Below are 18,285 nucleotides of genomic sequence, written 5' to 3'. Positions count from 1 at the left end.
AAGGTGGAGGTTCCATTGCCCTGCAGAGCCATGAACAGGCCTTTGCAAATATACTTAACCGCCCCCCCCCATCTTCTCTGCTGGTCATCCCAGGCCAGCAATTTCTCCCAAAGGAGAGCTGCACTTCGTCTTGCAAATCCTTGATTTTAAAATTTTCTTTATTTGGAAGGTTTCCCTGCCCTTGACTCTAAGCGGCTCTCAAAAAGGCGCTTTCCCTGGGGCCTGCTCTTAATTAACCGTTAGTGTTGCTACCAGGACTTCCTCCAGCTCCGGCAGTGACCCCCTGACCCCCCCTCTCCTTCCCCCTCATTGTGGCCTACAAGTGTTGATTTCTCTTTTGAAATCCGGGGCTCCTTAACCCTCTGAACCCCGGGGCTTCTGGCCTGTGATCAGTGCTGCCAGGTTAATTGGACAGGGCATGTGTGGGGCAGAGGTGGGGGGAGGGCTTTGTCAAGTGGGGGGAGGGGGGCTGCAATTGGAGCTCCTTCAGTAGCTGCACGCGGGCTTCTCTTGGGGGCAAGGCAGTCATCCCCCCCCCCCCCCCGTCCCTCTTTGAACTCCGCTCAATTGGGCAAAAGGAGGGGGGGTCAAAATAATTACAGCCCCAGCGGAGGTATTGTGGAAATCCTCACTAAATCCAGGCCTTCTCCTTAAAGGATTTGCGAAGAGGAGCAAGGAGTTGCAGAGCAGGCAGGCCTGGGTGATATAGGATTGGCATCGGCAGGACGGCGGTGCACCAGGTAGAAGTTCAACAGGCAGAGGTCTTCCCCATCACCTGATGCTAGGGCATTCGCCTTTTGGATTTCTACCAATCCAAGTGGACTCTCCAAGTCCTGTTTCCCCGACTTGAATCAGCCTGAGAAAGGAGTGTAATTTGTCCCACTGCCCAACAGACACAATGCCCCTTGGTGCATGTTGATTTGCTCCACAGTGAGGAAAGAGTTTCCCCCGTGGGGCATTTCAACTGGGTATACTCAGGCAGGAGACAGGCTGAAGCCTTCTTTTCCTGGCTTCTGTTGTCGCACCTGGGAATCAGTTTCAGAGCACTGCACATAAAGACATCTTCTGTGCATGGCCCACTTGTCTGCCGTATGAACTGTGTCATGTGTGACTCATCCCTACATCCTGTTTTCAGACTCATTAGTTTCTTTCTTTTACACCCTACCTTAGAATCATAGAATCATAGAATCATAGAGTTGGAAGGGGCCGTACAGGCCATCTAGTCCAACCCCCTGCTCAATGCAGGATCAGCCCAAAGCATCCTAAAGCATCCAGGAAAAAGTGTGTATCCAAACTTTGCTTGAAGACTGCCAGTGAGCTGGAGCTCACCACCTCCTTAGGCAGCCTATTCCACTGCTGAACTACTCTCTGTGAATTCCCCCCCCCCTGATATCTAGCCTATATTGTTGTACTTGTAGTTTAAACCGGTGGTCCCCAACCACCGGGCCGCGGCTCCCTCTCCCCGCCCCCCCCCGCAGTAAGAAACTTCCCAGGCCGCAAGCTTGCAGGGCATCATATGTGCATTTGTGCCATGCTCGGCCGAAACCACACATGCGCAGCACATGTGTGTATGCGCGCATGTGCGAAAGTGCCTCCCATGCGTGTTTTTGGCTGCACATGGTGCATGCATGGCTGCGCATGCGCGGCATGCATGGCCAGGCAATCGCCCTCCCCGCTGCCGCCGGTCCGCAGCTTGTAAAAGGTTGCAGACCACTGGTTTAAACCCATTAATGTGTTTCCTTTCCTCTGCAGCCAATCATAGAATCATAGAATCATAGAGTTGGAAGGGGCCATACAGGCCATCTAGTCCAACCCCCTGCTCAACGCAGGATCAGCCCAAAACATCCTAAAGCATGCAAGAATAGTGTGTATCCAACCTTTGCTTGAAGACTGCCAATGGGAACAGCATCCTGCCCCACTCCAAATGACAACCTTTCAAATACTTAAAGAGGGCTATGTCCCCTCTCACCCTCCTTTTCTCCATGCTGAACATTCTCAAGTCCCTCAACCTATCTTCCTAGGGCTTGGTCCCTTGGCCCCAGATCATCCTTGTCGCTCTCCTCTGTACCCATTCAATTTTATGTACGTCCTTCTTGAAGTGAGGCCTCCAGAACTGCACACATTACTCCAGGTGTGGTCTGACCAGTGCCATATACAATGGGACTATGACATCTTGTGATTTTGATGTGATGCCCCTGTTGATACAGCCCCAAATGGCATTTGCCTTTTTTACCGCTGCATCACACTGCCTGCTCATGTTTAGTTTACAATCCACAAGTACCCCAAGGTCTCGTTCACACACAGTGTTACCTAGAAGCGTATCCCCCATCCAGTAGGCATGCTTTTCATTTTTCTGACCTAGATGCAGAACTTTTCACTTATCTTTATTAAATTGCATCTTGTTCTCATTTGCCCATTTTTCCATTGTGTTCAGATCTTGTTGAACTCTGTCTTTATCTTCCGGAGTATTTGCCAGTCCTCCCAATTTGGTGTCATCTGCAAACTTGATGAGTAGTCCCTCCACCCCCTCATCTAGATCATTAATAATGATCTGGATTAACCTTCCTCCGCATCATTCTTACAACAACCCTTTGAGGTAGGTTAGGCTGAAAGGATGTGGGACGGCACAAAGTCACCTTGCAAGCTTCCGGAGCACAAGAGGGGATTTGAACCTGTGACCTAGATCCAAGTCTGACACTCAAGTGGCTACATTGAGCTAGCTTTTATCTTGTAATACCAGGATACGAATACAGCTCATACCTTGCATCAATTGTAAGGGTTATTGAGATGAAGCATGTACCACACTTTGAACATTCAGCACTAAATAATGCCTAGTGATAAACGAAAGTGACATCCCATAATTTTCCCCGGAAAGGAGTTTTTACTGGATCCAGAGAAGAAGTGATGGCTTTCCTCTGTGGAAGATACAGCTTCCTGGAGAACTGCCCTCTCTCCGAAATGACTTCATTTGCCCAGGGCAAATGCCTCCAATAATTGCCCCATCCCGGTCTCTTTGCATGTAGAACAACTCCTGGATCCGAGACCATGACGAGGCAGGATCCACGCACTCAGGAACGCCGGGACCCTCCAGCGGTGGAATAGCATCGCAAAGTGGTGATAACTCCAGTGAACAAGGTGAGGATGGTGGGCAGAGTCTAAATGTGCATGGAAGCTGAGCACACTCTGATTAAGAACAGAACAGGTTTATGGAATGAGAACAAACTGTCTGCTCTAGCTGGAGAAAACCTGAGTGAGCCAATCAGAGGAAAGAAGGGGAACTATTTGAAAGAGGGGGAGGTCTCTAACCTTTGTGTTCTAGGTAGCTGCCCCCTCTACTGCCCCTGCAGGATTTTCAAGTCACTTCTCAGTATATTTGCACAGAAGATTTATTACAACAAGGACTGCCGGGGTGAGATGTACCAAGGGGAGGAGAACAGTCTACCTTGTCCTCCTAGAAAACAGGGGGGAAAACACCTGCCCCCCCTTGCTTTGGTATTATTTGTTTCCCTGAATTTGGTCCTTGCCTTTCAGGGAATGGCTTTCTTTGCATGCTGGTCCTATGAAGTCATTTCAGAGCGAGGGCAATTCTCCTCCACACGGCTTTGCCCTTGCTCTGAATAGAAGCTGATGCTGCTAAGTGTTGCCAAACAGGAGAATTTGGCTGTACTATCTTCTCCATTGACAAGGATGGAGGGAATTGCACAGATTAGTGCTGGTATCCTTACAACAACCCTGTAAAGGAGGCCCACAGTTACCACATTGAAGGGGAAGAGCTGAGGTTAAGATTTGTAGTTGAGTGAGCGATCTTGGCTCTTGCAGAAGATCGACGAGATTTTTACATCCTTTGGACAATAGACATAATTGATTACTTAATTGGATAAAATTAATCATTACCACGCTTCTCTGGTACAAAAGCCTGTGTGGAGTTGTAGTCAGACTGTTGGACTGGGAGACTCAAGTTCAAACCTACCATGGAAGCTTGCTGGGACCTTGGGCTGGTTTCACACTCTTGGCAAGGTTGTTGTGCAGGTAAAGAAGAGATTGATAGAAATAGGTAAATTTGAAAATCTTATTAATATAAGTAGGGGCAAAGGCCCTGTGTAAAATATCTAACAGTCAAAAGAGTCTATTTCATAGAATCCTAGAATCACAGAGTTCAAAGGGACCTCCAGGGTCATCTAGCCCAACCCCCTGCAGAATGCAGGAAATTAACCACTTGGCTTTTTGAATCTTAAAAGTAGTGGGACTCAGTTCTGGACTGGGAGCGTGCAGTTGTGCTTATATTAAGTGTGCAGGTGTCACCGGCTTCTTCTGTACACTAGGGCTCTCGATTGCCTCAAGTCAGAAGGAAATCTTGCACAGTTTGGCGTGGTGGTGGAACAGAGCCAGTTTGGTGGCATAGTTAGGAGAGGCAGCCTGTGATCTGGAGAACCAGGTTTAATTCCCCATTCCTCCTCTGTATGCAGCCCTCTGAGTGACCTTGGGCCAGTCCTAGTTTTTGGGAGCAGGTCTCTCAGAGCATCTGCTGTCGGGAGAGGAAGGGAAACGTGCTTGTTAGCCACTTGGGACTCCATTGGGGAGTGAAAAGTAGGGGGCAAAAACCCAGCCTTTTTCTCACCCTGAACATCGTGGCCAAAGATGGACATGGACTACAGTCAGCATGAGGGCTCATGGGAATTGTAGTCCATGGATATCTGGAGAGACCACTCTTGTAGCCAGTGATCTTCCGATACACCCAAAAGCCACCGTGATGTGGGATCTGGTGCTGGGGGGGGGGGGAGGGAATGAGGGACTCCATTGGGGAGTAAAAAGTGGGGGACAAAAACCCAGCTCTTCTTCTTCTCACATCTCTGCCTGCAGACCACAGAAATCTGGGGTTATGGTAATTATGGTGAGTGTGTGTGGGAGAGGGAGATGGACCCTGCATTCTCTCCACATTCCGGCACTTGCAATCTGTTGAGCAAATGCCCAGAGAATGGCGGCCTCCAGCTGAAGAAAGGAAGAGAAAAAGGCAGGGGGGAAGGGGTGTGTGTGGGGGGCAGTGGCTCAAAGCAGGGGTCATGGCGGGGGTCACTGCTGCTTCGCTGGGGCGGGGCAGAGAAATCAGCTTCCAGCAGGAGAGGAAGTGGGAGACCTGCCTGGGAAGGACTGGAGGTGCCCCCATAGCTTAGGGAAGGTGGGGGGGGAGAGATTGCAAAGTTAGCTTGGCAAAGTTAGCAAATAGGGCCTGGGCCGGGGGAGGGTCTTTTCCCCAGCCTCCTCCTCTGGCTCTGCCACTCTGGGTTCTTTTCTTACAATCGGGGCCCCGGATGGGTGTCTCGAGGGTCCTGCACACAAGGCTCAAGATGTGTGCCGTGTGCTTGACAGGCATGTTTAGGGATGCCAACCTCCAGGTGGGGCCTGGGGATCCCCTGGAATTTCAGATGATCCGCAGGCAACAGAGCTCTGTTCCCCTGGAGAAACTGGCTGATGGAGTGTGCCCAATTCCAGGTAGCAAAATACCTGGAGGTTCGGGGCAGAACCTGGGGAGGGTAGGAGGGGAGATGGTTCAGCAGGGGAACAGTGCCGAAGAATCCGCCATATTTCTTCTGGGGAATTGATCTTTGTAGTTGGAAATCAGCCACCATTCCAGGAGGACTCCAGTTAGGGAAGCCAGTCCCCAGGTGGGACTGGGGGTCCCTGGTTTTACAGCTCATCTCCAGTTATCAGCGATCATTTCCCTCAGAGAAAATGGCTGCCTTGGAAGGTGGACTCCACAGCACTAGACTCCGCTGAGGTCCCTCCCTGCCTCAAGTCCCGCCCACTCCTGGCTCCACTCCAAAGTCCCCAGGTACTTCCCAACCCAGAGGTGGCAACCCTAACTCTAGCTTGGAGGAGTGTCCTGGTTCTGGGCTGAAGAGAAAGCACAGGGAGCCAAAATAGCAGCATCGCTCTGCCCTTTTCTGGAGTCTTTCTTGATTTGTTCCCCTGATATCCTTCTTTGCCCAGGGACTGGGGGTGGATCACCCCTGGCGCGTTCAAGCCATCAAGACAATGGGGTGTCCCATAATCAGAGTGTGAGGGTAGTCGAAGTCTGGAAGCACCAGAAAGAAACAGAAGCCAGACATTAGGCAGGACATATTGAGCCAGACTTTCTCAACTTTCTTACTGTTAAGAAACCCCTGAAACATTCTTCAGGCTTCAAGAAACCCCAGTCATTGCAAGGTCATCCAGAAGATGGTTGAGAAGCATAGCAGTGGACATGCCCACCTGGGGCCAGTTTGGGAGTGGGTGGGTGGGACAACATAACCATGTAAGGTCATATCACCCTATACATGTTTAACACATTTTAAAAATATATTAAAATTAATTAACTTGCACCCATTCAGGGAAGGTTCGGGGTGGGGGGTGGGGATAACAGGCAGGAATGGGTGGGGTACTTCGCTCACCCAGGGGCCAGCCAGTTCCTCTGGAGGGCCAGCCACAGGGCAAAGAGGCAGAGGCCTTCCTAAGGACATCAGGTGAGCCCTGCTGGGCCAGACCAGGGAGGGCCCATCCAGTCCAGCCTCCCATCTCACCCAGGGGCCAGCTAGTTCCTCTGGAGGGCCAGCCACAGGGCAAAGAGGCAGAGGCCTTCCTAAGGACATCAGGTGAGCCCTGCTGGGCCAGACCAGGGAGGGCCCATCCAGTCCAGCCCTCCCGTCTCACCCAGGGGCCAGCCAGTTCCTCTGGAGGGCCAGCCACAGGGCAAAGAGGCAGAGGCCTTCCTAAGGACATCAGGTGAGCCCTGCTGGGCCAGACCAGGGAGGGCCCATCCAGTCCAGCCTCCCATCTCACCCAGGGGCCAGCTAGTTCCTCTGCAGGGCCAGCCACAGGGCAGAGAGGCCGAGGCCTTCATAAGGACATCAGGGGAGCCCTGCTGGGTCAAGACCTGGGAAGGTCCATCTAGTCCAGCCTCTCGTCTCACACGGGGCGCCAGCTAGTTCCCCTGCAGGGCCAACAACAGGGCAGATAGGCTGAGCCTTTCTCCCAAGGTTGCCCCCTGGCTCTGGGTTTCAAAGTCTTAGTGCCTCTGAATGTGGAGGCTTCCTTCCATCCCCATGGCTAGTAGCCACTGACAGGGGGATTTGTAGAGGAGAGGTCCATCTCTCTTTGAAAGCCACCTGTGGTAGAGTCCAAAGTTTAATTCCCTGTTCCCTCCCCTTGGAATATTAGCTTGGCCATGGTCCTGAACAGTTTAAGTTGGAGGTCTTTGGGTAAACTTCAAGCTGGATTATTGGGGTCTTGATTGTACCTTGGGCGAAAAGACACAAGAATTTCCCAGAAGCACAATTGTCACTTCTGTTCTGTGCATGTTTGCTGGGAAAGTGCTGAACTGCTTGTGGGGTTTGCCATGCATGAAGGGAAAGAATGGAGTCCTCTATTGATGCTGTTCTGCCATATATCATATAGACCACAGGAAACACTCCCGGCCAATTTGGGAACCTGTGTGACTGCAGAGCCCAAAATTCTGGGAACATAGTAAAGAAAAGAAAGCGATTTACAGGGTGTCATTCCCCCCTCAAAATACAGCAGGTGAGAGCCTGCTGACATTATGCATACTTCAATGCAATGATGTGGCTCCTGACAGCCAAATTTCCGTTTCAGCTTTCCGCCAAGGTTGCCAGCTCTGGGTTAGGAAATTCCTGGAGGTTTGCAGAGGCAGTAACACCACTGAGTCCACCTTCGAAGGCAGCATTTTTCTGCAGGGGAACCAACACTGTAATTCCAGGAGATTTTCAGGCCCTGCTCAGACGGTGGCATCCCAAAGAGGCGGCCAGGGGCAGCAAACAACGCCTGCAGCTTTGCTTGGGAATGTGACTTCTCACCCACGTCCACAGCCCAGTTTAGGAAGAAAAACACTGTGGGGAGGGGATTGATTTTAGTATTTTAGTCTGGGCTGGGGGAGCGGGGGGGGGGGGAGCGATAAGCAGGGCGAGGCAGGGGATCACTGGGAGAGGGAGGGGTGATGACTAGTGAAGCCCCCCAACCCCAATAGGCACGCTTTCTCTGATGCATAATTAACTTTCTCCTCCGGGCAATGCTTTTAAGCTGCCTTTTAGCCGGAGGCGTAGCAGCTGTTCCGCTGGGGTAGGATGGGGGGGGGGAACCAAGAAAGAGAGAGAATCAGGATTTCGTGTTTCCTCGGTGAGGTGTGTATGCAAATAGGGGAGCATGAAGTGGCAGGGGTTCTGCCGCTCCCTTCCTTGAGAATTCATGGAAAGTGAGAGGTTCTGTTTGTCTTTAATTGTTGGAGCCCCAGAAGGACTAAGGCAAGTAAGAGGAGTGGGTTTCTTGCAGGGAACTGATGGTGGATGCTTGGCTCCCCCCCCCCCGGTCCTCCCCCCTCCCCAAGGGAGAATCACAATGAAAGAAAGGCCCGAGGGAAGTTCCTATGATCTAGTATTTTATCAAGCCTTTCCCCAAGGAGGCTGAGTTGATGTCTGCATCCCCCCCCTGCCATTTTATCCCCACAACTAACCTGTAAGGTAGACAAAATTGAAAAGCTTGATCTACGTTGGATGGCAGATGTGTTGTGGAAAGGAGGTGACGGAATGGACAGTGGGGCAGCAGTGGGTTGGAATCCTCCCCCCTAGAAGCAGAATTGCCCGAGGGCGTGTCCTTTTTGGTGATCTCCCTCCAGCAGCTCTATAAGATGGCCAGTTTGAGGTTCATGGGTGAGGAGAGACTTAAACCCTGGTGCACAAGCCATAGTCACTAAATCTCCTAATCCCATCCAGGCCAGGGTTTGGCCTGTCCCATCCAGGTCCCATCAGGGTTTGGCCTGTCCCATCCTGTGCCATCCAGGTCAGGGTTTGGCTTGCTTAACTCAATGTAATGATTCTCTAGATCTTTTCCAGCATAGTTTCCCAGTAATCAAAATGGGAGGTGCTGGGGATTGAACCTGTGACTTTAGCCATTGATCATAAGACATATGCTCAGCTCCTACAGGACTGGTACAGACCATTATATGTTTATTGCTTCACACATTTGTGGCCAATGGGTCTATTACTGGCTGTGAGCCATAAGGGATTCATGGAACCTCCATATCCAGAGACAGTGTACCTCTGTATGCCAGATGCCGGGGGACAAGCAGAGAGAAGTTATTGCTGTCATACTCTAATGAAACTCTCTCTTAATAAAAAGTAGTCTGCTAATTACTGACAATCCGAGTTTCTTCATAGGTTTTGATCTAGATGTTCACATTACTGACAACATTCTTAGTTGTTTATAGGTTCCAGGTTTCTACAGTCCCACAAGCTGGACTAACTCCTCTTGCCTCTAGAGGGCTCTGTCTATTCGGAGCGGGGTGCCATGTCTCCCTCTGGTGGTTTCATTAAGTATGACTTCAAACCACCTGTGTCCTTGAGCGATGGAAGCCATTCTGCCTTTTCCTAATAAGGTTTTTTTCTCCCCTTTCCTTGTTTCCCTCTAGGGGACTGTCTAGATAACAGTGTAGCCTCGCCCAGCACGGGAGATGACGATGACTTGGACCGAGACAAGAAACGTAACAAGAAACGAGGGATCTTCCCCAAAGTGGCCACAAATATTATGCGAGCATGGCTGTTCCAACACTTGTCGGTAAGAACCCGAATCCTTTTGGGCCATGTATGAGAGATGGACGTTGACTTTAGAATAATGTCCATCCTGTCCCAAATCCCTTTTAAACTGTAAGCTCAGGGTCATGTGACAGGAAGTGACATGACATGACATCAGGGCCACATGACAGAAAGAGGTCCAGCTCTCCGGCACCTCCTGCTGAAAGGACCAGGCAGTAGGTGGTGGGAAAGACTGTGTCTGAGACCCTGGAGAGCCACTGTCAGCCTGAGTAGGCAATACTGACCCTGATGGACCAATGCCCTGATTCAGTACAAGGCAATATTATGACCAAACAGCCCCTCCCCTCCTACAGGCTTGTGATCCGACAAAAGATACTCTGCGACCCTGCCAGAGGGCCCTGATCCACGGGTCCTTGTGTCCAAAGAAGAATGGCTGCCAAGCAGTGAAAAAGCCAGTGCTGTTTAGTAGCTTAGGAATTGGGAGACCTGGGCTTGAATGATCAGTCTGCCATGGATGCTTGCTGGGCGACCTTGGGCCAGTCACATACTCCCCACCTAGCTTACCTCACTGGGGTGTTGCACACAGAGCACTAGAGGAAAGCAGAAGGACAGCTGTTGCTTTGGAGTTCCATCGGAGAGATTGTTGGGGTGTCAATGAATTAAGCAAATATGGGGAAGTGCTGCTCACTTCCCCATAATTACTGGGGAGGTCTGGGAAGGTGGGACTGGAAACTGAGAGCAAGCAGTGATGGGAGGCAGAAGATCCTGGGCCAAAGCATCTGGTTCTCGGAGGGGCCGTGGCATCTGCTTGGCATGTAGAAGGTCCCTGGTTTGATCCCCACCACCCCTAGCCAACAAAGACTGGGTGAGGAAAGATACCACTTCCCCAGGCCCAGGAGAGCTGCTGCCAGTCTGAGCAGACAATACTGACCGCAGTGCATTGAGGGTCTGATTCTGTATAAGTTTTCACAGTCCTGTTGAGCTGAAACAACATGCCAAAGTCTCCATGGTGAATGGAAACCAAGTTTGGCCTTTGGTCTCTGAGTCCAGGAATTGCAGAACTGTTTTCATTCCTATACTTAACATCTTCCACTCTTAGCCTCCAGCCCAGAAGCACCTTAAAGACTGACAAGGTTTTGGGGGGTGGGGGAAGGAGCTTTCTAGAGTCAAAAGTTCCCTTTGTCAGGTGGCTTTGACTCTTAAAGTCCCACATCTGCCAACTTTTTGTCTGTCTCCCAGGTGCTGTTGCCCGGGACTTAAGCAGTTCTCCTCTGAAACTGTCTTCCACTGTGGGGTTCAAAGGGGCATCTAGAAGGTGCCAAGGTCTCTTTAGCAAATGGCCATCTGACAAATCTTTGAGAAGACACCTTTGGCACCGGCTCCAATTCCAAACAGGAAGGCATGCCAGCAAAGTTGGGGTGCAGTAGGGATGCCAATCCTGCAGCTTTGGGAGCCCACCCCCCCCCCTTCCACAGATGTAACACTGATGAACCCCTTGACAGTTGTAAAATGGAAAAGAGGTGGTTTGGGTATGATTTTAAGTTTTAATTTTAAGACATTATTAATTGACTTGTGGATCTGAAAATAGGTGTTTTGAATTGTATTGTTGTTGGATTGATGTTGCCCACCCTGAGTCAGCCAGAGATGGGCAGGGCATAAAAATAAATGTATTATTTTTACTATAGCTCATCTCCAGGCAACAGGGATCAGTTCCCCTGGAGAAAATGGCTGCTTTGGAGGGTGGGCTCTACAGCATCATACTCCATTGAGGTCCCTCCCCACCCCAAAGCCCACCCATGCCTGGCTCTACCTCCAAAGCCTCCCAACCCAGAACTGGTAACCCGAGCTTGGAACCGGCTCCAAGCGATTCAGGTTTCTATCATGGTGGTGCACATTGTCTTTCACAAGTCCCTGATGGGCTGCTTCCATGGCTGTTTCCTACTGGCAAAGCTCTTTGTCTCAACTGCGGGGGTCCTAGTGTTGCTCAGGGGGCTGCAGCTCTTGGCTTGCATTTCCTTTTTTTTTTTGGAATGGTGAGCAGGCAGCTTGTGAGCAATGGGCACCCTTCAGCGGCTGTTGTCCTACTGTCCTTTTCCTCTTCCCAGCCTGCCCACGGTCCTGCCAGGCAATTAGGCCAGGCCTTTCCCTGGTTAGTTAAACAAAGGCGAGTTAATGAGTGCTGGCCAATTAGTGGCTAATTGAAGGAGCTATAAAGCTATTAGAGGCTGGTGAAGGGTAATCAATTCTAGCCAATTACCCCGAACGCCTTGGCAGGCAGAGGAGTGTGTGTGTGTGTGTGGGGGGGGGGGGATTGATGGCTAAGCTGGATTTTGCCCAGCACAGAGAGGGGGGGGGGTGAAACAGAGGAAGCCAAACTATGCCTGAAAGAACCCACCCCAAGGCTAGGACAGGCAGCAGGTACAGGATCAGGACCAGCATTTTCTGTTTGCATTTCAAAATGTGTTCCCAGCTTGTGGCAACTTTCATGTCCCCCATAGTAACTTGTGACTGGCGTGTGAACAGAAGGCTTGTATGCCGGGCGATGAGCTGCCTCCGTGCTCAGAGACGTCTTCCTGTTTGGGTGCTGGTCTCCGTCAGGGATCAACATCTTCTCTGCTGTTTGGGTCTCCCATCCAAACACTGACCAGGGCTGACCCTGCTTAGCTTCTGAGGCCTGTGGAGATCAAGTCAGCCAGAGCCATTCTGTCAGGGCGTCCTTTCCATTTGCATCTTCCTTTTACTCATAAAGGCATTTGATCACCATGTCAAGGGGAATGTCCTGGAGATTGTTCATGGTTCATAAAGGCTCTCCTATCTACATAGACACATTCTTGTTTCTTGATCACACTGTGGAGTGATAGAACATGGGGACCCGTTTAGTTGTCAGATATTGACAGCAAATACATGAGGAGGAAGTCCTGCGGGGAAAGTCAACGCTGGGGACTCAGCATGCCCCATTTCCCCCCATTCAACCCACCCTGGAAAAGACCAAAGTTTCCACAAGGCACATTCCTTCAGCAACGCATCAAAGTTTGCATACTGACCAGGGTGTAAACTGCATGGAGCTTTTATTCCAACCCCAGATCGATTCAGTCCCTGCCCTCTACACAGAATGCAATTTCCGTTTGGATTTTGGGCGATTTAAATTTTCCTTCTGCAGCAAGAAGGATTGATCCGGAGTGACCCTACCTTTATTGTGCGATATTTTAGAGTGCTTTTAATCCTCAATATCCATTTGGGAAAGAAAGCTCCATGGTAGAGAACCTCTGATAGGCTACACCTGGTCATGTGACATGCTTGCCTTAAAGGAGAAGCCCCTAATTTCTCTCAACTTCTGTCGGTCCTGGATTTTTTCTCCCTTCTCTGCCTTTTTCGATCTTCTCCCCCCCCCCCAAGAAAAGAAAGAGGCTCCTTGCCTGGCTCCTCTCCCCCCACCCTTCAAGAAAAGAAAGAAAGAGGCTTGGCTCCCCCCTCCCTTCTGAACTACCTTAACCACGTGCAGAACACTTTCCTGTTTCAATGGGGGGGGGGGGGAGAAGAAGACCCGAGTTCAAAGCGATCTGAATTCAACAGGATTGACAATGGAATAAAGAAAGTAAGTGCAGACTCTGCCCAGATTGCAGTTCTGGTCCCCGTAGCTCCAAAAGGACATGGCAGGGCTCAGAAAAGGGCAGAGCAGGGTGACCAAAATGAAGAGGGGGCTGGAGCCCCTCCCTAGGAGGAAAGGCTGAAGAGTCCGGGAATTTTCCATTAGAAAATGGAGAGCTAAGGGGGTACAAGAGAATTTGCTAAAATTTTGCGTGGGATGGAGAGAGTTGACAATTAGACATTTTTCTCCCTCTCCTCAAATGCTATAACTTGAGGGCATTCAAAGAAGCTGATGGGCAGTAAGTTCAGGACAGACAAAAGGAAATGCCACTTTACTCAGAGAGGGATTAAAAAGTGGCTGCTAGGGGATTTATTTATTTATTTATATACCGCCTATTCTCTAAACTGGCTCTGGGTGATGTACAACACAATGCATACATAATACAAATAAAAATTTAACCTAGTGGTACAAACGACTTCTAGTAGAAAAGTGTCCAGCGTCAACATTCACAAAAACAGATTTAAAAACTGCTTTTAAAATCTTTGAAACAGCTTTAAGAGGTTCATGGAGGATAAGTCTATCAGTGACCCTTAGTCTATGGAGTTGTTTCTACCCGTTTATTTATTTGTAGACTCTACCTTTTATATGCCATTAAAGGATTTGAATTTGACTGCTAGCCATGGTGACTGAGGAGAACCTCCATGTTCAGGTTTGTATGAAGGCCTCAGCCTCTCCGACCCAGCAGGGCTCTCCTGATGTCCTTATGAAGGCCTCGGCCTCTCTGCCCTGTGGCTGGATCTCCAGGGGAACTGGCTGCCCCCTGTGGGACACAGGAGGCTGGACTAGATGGACCTTCCCTGGTATGACCGAGCAGGGCTCTTCTGGTGTTCTTATGAAGGCCTCGACCTACCGGCCCTGTTGCTGGACCTCCAGAGGAACTGGTTGGGGCCAGTGTGAGAGATGGGATGCCAGTCAAGTTGGGCTATTGATCTGATCCAGCTGGATTCTTCTGATGTTCTTATGACATTTGATTTTATATCACTTTCTATCACTCCCATGAGTCATAGGATGCCCCATAGGTAAGACTGCCCCTGCTCACTCGCAGGGGGTCTATATCTGATTAGATGCATGAACCAACTAGATCCATCTGCCTCTTGGTCATAATATAAGAACCCTGCTTAGAATCATAGAATCATAGAGTTGGAAGGGGCCATACAGGCCATTTAGTCAAACCCCCTGCTCAACGCAGGATCAGCCCAAAGCATCCTAAAGCATTCAATCCTAAAGCCTGGAACAAGTTCATTGATTCATGTATCGGAGTCCTGTTGCTTCTTCAGTCTGGTATCTTTTGCCAGGGTCGCAAGCAGTGATTGCTGTTTTCCCAGTTTTATAGACATTTTAAGCGGAGGCATCAGGAATTGAACCTGGGACCTTCTGCATGCAAAGAAGGTACTTTACCTGGGAAAACTTGTAAGATTGGCATATATGCAGCGTCCCCCACACAGTGCCCATGCTGACACCTTTCCTGGTGCCCGCCAAGTACTTTTAATGGGCAGTTGAATTTTCAAGCGACTCCTGGAGATCTAATTGGCTATGGAAATTAAAACAATGTTATTTTAAAACTAAACAATGATGGTTTTATTGTCTTTCCCACTCCTGTATTTTTCTAAATTTATCCTCTTACCCCCTGAACTCAGGCTTCCTTTGTTGTTGGCTCCGCCTCTCATGGCAGCCATTTTGTGGTTGCATCTACCACCTCGGGTCAGAATTCATAGAATCATAGAATCATAGAGTTGGAAGGGGTCATACAGGCCATCTAGTCCAACCCCCTGCTCAACGCAGGATCAGGCCAAAGCATCCTAAAGCATCCAAGAAAAGTGTGTATCCAACCTTTGCTTGAAGACTGCCAGTGAGGGGGAGCTCACCACCTACTTAGGCAGCCTATTCCACTGCTGAACTACTCTGACTGTGAAAAACCTTTTCCTGATATCTAGCCTATATTGTTGTACTTGTAGTACCCATTGCTGCGCGTCCTTTCCTCTGCAGCCAACGGGAACAGCATCCTGCCCTCCTCCAAGGGACAATCTTTCAGATACTTAAAGAAGGCTATCATGTCCCCTCTCAACGTCCTTTTCTCCAGGTTGAACATTCCCAAGTCCCTCAACCTATCTTCATAGGGCTTGGTCCCTTGGCCCCAGATCATCCTCATCGCTCTCCTCTGTACCCTTTCAATTTTATCTACTAGCATGAAAAATGAGGGCTATTATACTGCAACAGGAACAGTTTTTTGAGTCACCCTTTTTTGGTAGGGGGATGAACAGAAATAATTTCCACTGGCCAGTTATTAGATTCCCAAATTCCTAAGGTGCCCACAGACTCGAAAAAGGTTTGTTGTTGTTGTTGTTGTTAGGTGCGAAGTCGTGTCCGACCCATTGTGACCCCATGGACAATGATCCTCCAGGCCTTCCTGTCCTCTACCATCCCCCAGAGTCCATTTAAGTTTGCACCGACTGCTTCAGTGATTCCATCCAGCCACCTCATTCTCTGTCGTCCCCTTCTTCTTTTGCCCTCGATCGCTCCCAGCCTTAGGTTCTTCTCCAGGGAGTCCTTCCTTCTCATGAGGTGGCCAAAGTATTTGAGTTTCATCTTTAGGATCATAGAATCATAGAATCATAGAGTTGGAAGGGGCCATCCAGGCCATCTGGTCCAACCCCCTGCTCAATGCATGATCAGCCCAAAGCATCCTAAAGCATCCAAGAAAAGTGTGTATCCAACCTTTGCTTGAAGACTGCCAGTGAGGGGGAGCTCACCACCTCCTTAGGCAGCCTATTCCACTGCTGAACTACTCTGACTGTGAAATTTTTTTTCCTGATATCTAGCCTATATCGTTGTACTTGAAGTTTAAACACATTACTGCGTGTCCTCTCCTCTGCAGCCAACAGAAACAGCATCCTGCCCTCCTCCAAGTGACAACCTTTCAAATACTTAGAGGGCTATCATGGCCCCTCTCAACCTCTTTTTCTCCAGGCGGAACATTCCCAAGTCCCTCAACCTATCTTCATAGGGCTTGGTCCCTTGGCCCCAGATCATCTTCGTCACTCTCCTCTGTACCCTTTCAATTTTATCTACGTCCTTCTTGAAGTGAGGCCTCCAGAACTGCACACAGTACTCCAGGTGTGGTCTGACCAGTGCCATATACAATGGGACTATGACATCTTGTGATTTTGATGTGATGCCCCTGTTGATACAAAATGACATTTGCCTTTTTTACCGCTGCATCACACTGCCTGCTCATGTTTAGTTTACAATCCACAAGTACCCCAAGGTCTCGTTCACACACAGTGTTACCTAGAAGTGTATCCCCCATCCAGTAGGCATGTTTTTCATTTTTCTGACCCAGATGCAGAACTTTACACTTATCTTTATTAAATTGCATCTTGTTCTCATTTGCCCATTTTTCCATTGAGTTCAGATCTCGTTGAACTCTGTCTCTATCTTCCGGAGTATTTGACAGTCCTTTGGTGTCATCTGCAAACTTTGGTGTCATCTGCAAACTTGATGAGTAGTCCCTCCACCCCCTCATCTAGATCATTAATAAATATGTTAAAAAGTACCGGGCCGAGCACCGAGCCCTGAGGTAACCCGCTACTCACCTCTCTCCAGTCTGATGAAACACCATTGACAACAACTCTTTGAGTGCGGTTCTCTAACCAATTCCAGCAAACCTGTTGAAAACAAATCCATGCTGACTTCCTTGGATCACCAAATTGTCCTCCAGATGTTTGCAGATCACTCCCTTTAATATCTGCTCCATTATCTTCCCCACAACAGAGGCCAGACTCACTGGTCTGTAGTTTCCTGGGTCATTCTTCCTCCCTTTTTTGAAGATCGGAATAACGTTTGCTCTCTTCCAGTCCTCCGGGACATCTCCAGTCCTTAAAGAGGTCCCGAAGATGATGGACAAGGGCTTTGCAATTCTCTGGAAAGTTCTTTGAGTACTCTCGGGTGCATTTCATCCGGACCAGGGGATTTGAACTCATCCAGTGCAGCTAAATGCCTCTCGACAATCTTTCTATCCATGTTAACCTGCCACTCAGACACTATCCTTTGGCTACGGCCATCTCTAGATGTGCCTAAACACTTTGACCTGTGGGAAAAAACAATGTAAAATAGGCACGAAGCCTTTCTGCTTTCTCTTTCATCTGCAGTGATCTTGGAGCCCAGGAAAATAAAATCTGTCACTATCTCCATTTCTTCCCCATCTATTTGCCAGGAATTGAGACGGCCGGATGCCATGATCTTTGTTTTCTTGATGTTGAGTTTCAAGCCAACTTTTGCACTCTCCTCCTTCAACAGGCTCTTTAGTTCCTCTTCACTTTCTGCTATTAGAGTGGTATCATCTGCATATCTGAGGTTGTTGATATTTCTCCCTGCAATCTTAATCCTGATTTGTGACTCATCTAACCCCGCCTTTCTCATGATGTGCTCTGCATACAAGTTAAATAGGCAAGGCGACAGTATACAGCCTTGCCGAACTCCTTTCTCAATTTTGAACCAATCAGTGATTCCATGTTCAGTTCTCACTGTTGCTTCTTGACCTGCATATAAGTTTCTCAAGAGATAAATAAGATGCTCTGGTATTCCCATCTCTTTAAGAACTTGCCACAATTTGTTGTGCTCCACACAATCAAAGGCTTTAGCATAGTCAATGAAGCAGAAGTAGATGTTCTTCTGGAACTCCCTAGCTTTCTCCATGATCCAGCATATGTTGGCAGTTTGATCTCTAGTTCCTCTGCCTCTTCGAAATCCTGCCTGTACTTCTGGAAGTTCTCGGTCCACATATTGCTGGAGCCTAGCTTGTAGGATTTTGAGCATAACTTTGCTAGCATGAGAAATGAGTGCAATGGTGCGGTAGTTTGAACATTCTATGGCATTGCCCTTCTTTGGGATTGGAATGTAACCTGACGTTTTCCAATCCTGTGGCCATTGTTGAGTTTTCCAAATTTGCTGGCATATTGAGTGTAGCACTTTTACTGCATCGTCTTTTAAGATTTTGCGAAAAAGGTTAGGGACCCCGAATACAGAGCTTTGTATGCCGACAGAGAATCACTGTGCTGG

General features: G+C 49.2%; 1 protein-coding gene across 6 annotated transcripts in view; it reads left to right on the top strand.

The window, feature by feature from the left end:
• Nucleotides 1-18,285, top strand: part of MEIS3 (Meis homeobox 3) — a 61,172-nt gene that overhangs the window by 28,053 nt on the left and 14,834 nt on the right. For all 6 annotated transcript variants that reach the window (XM_077336527.1, XM_077336523.1, XM_077336522.1 and 3 more), the window contains 2 exons: nucleotides 3,024-3,135; nucleotides 9,455-9,600. In XM_077336527.1, coding sequence (XP_077192642.1) covers nucleotides 3,024-3,135; nucleotides 9,455-9,600 — 258 coding nt within the window. The remainder of the gene's footprint in view (nucleotides 1-3,023; nucleotides 3,136-9,454; nucleotides 9,601-18,285) is intronic.

The sequence above is a fragment of the Paroedura picta genome, chromosome 5, assembly GCF_049243985.1.
Source record: "Paroedura picta isolate Pp20150507F chromosome 5, Ppicta_v3.0, whole genome shotgun sequence".
Lineage (NCBI taxonomy): Eukaryota > Metazoa > Chordata > Lepidosauria > Squamata > Gekkonidae > Paroedura > Paroedura picta.
Note: the sequence above shows the minus strand (reverse complement) of the source record. Positions and strands in the feature narration are given on the sequence as shown.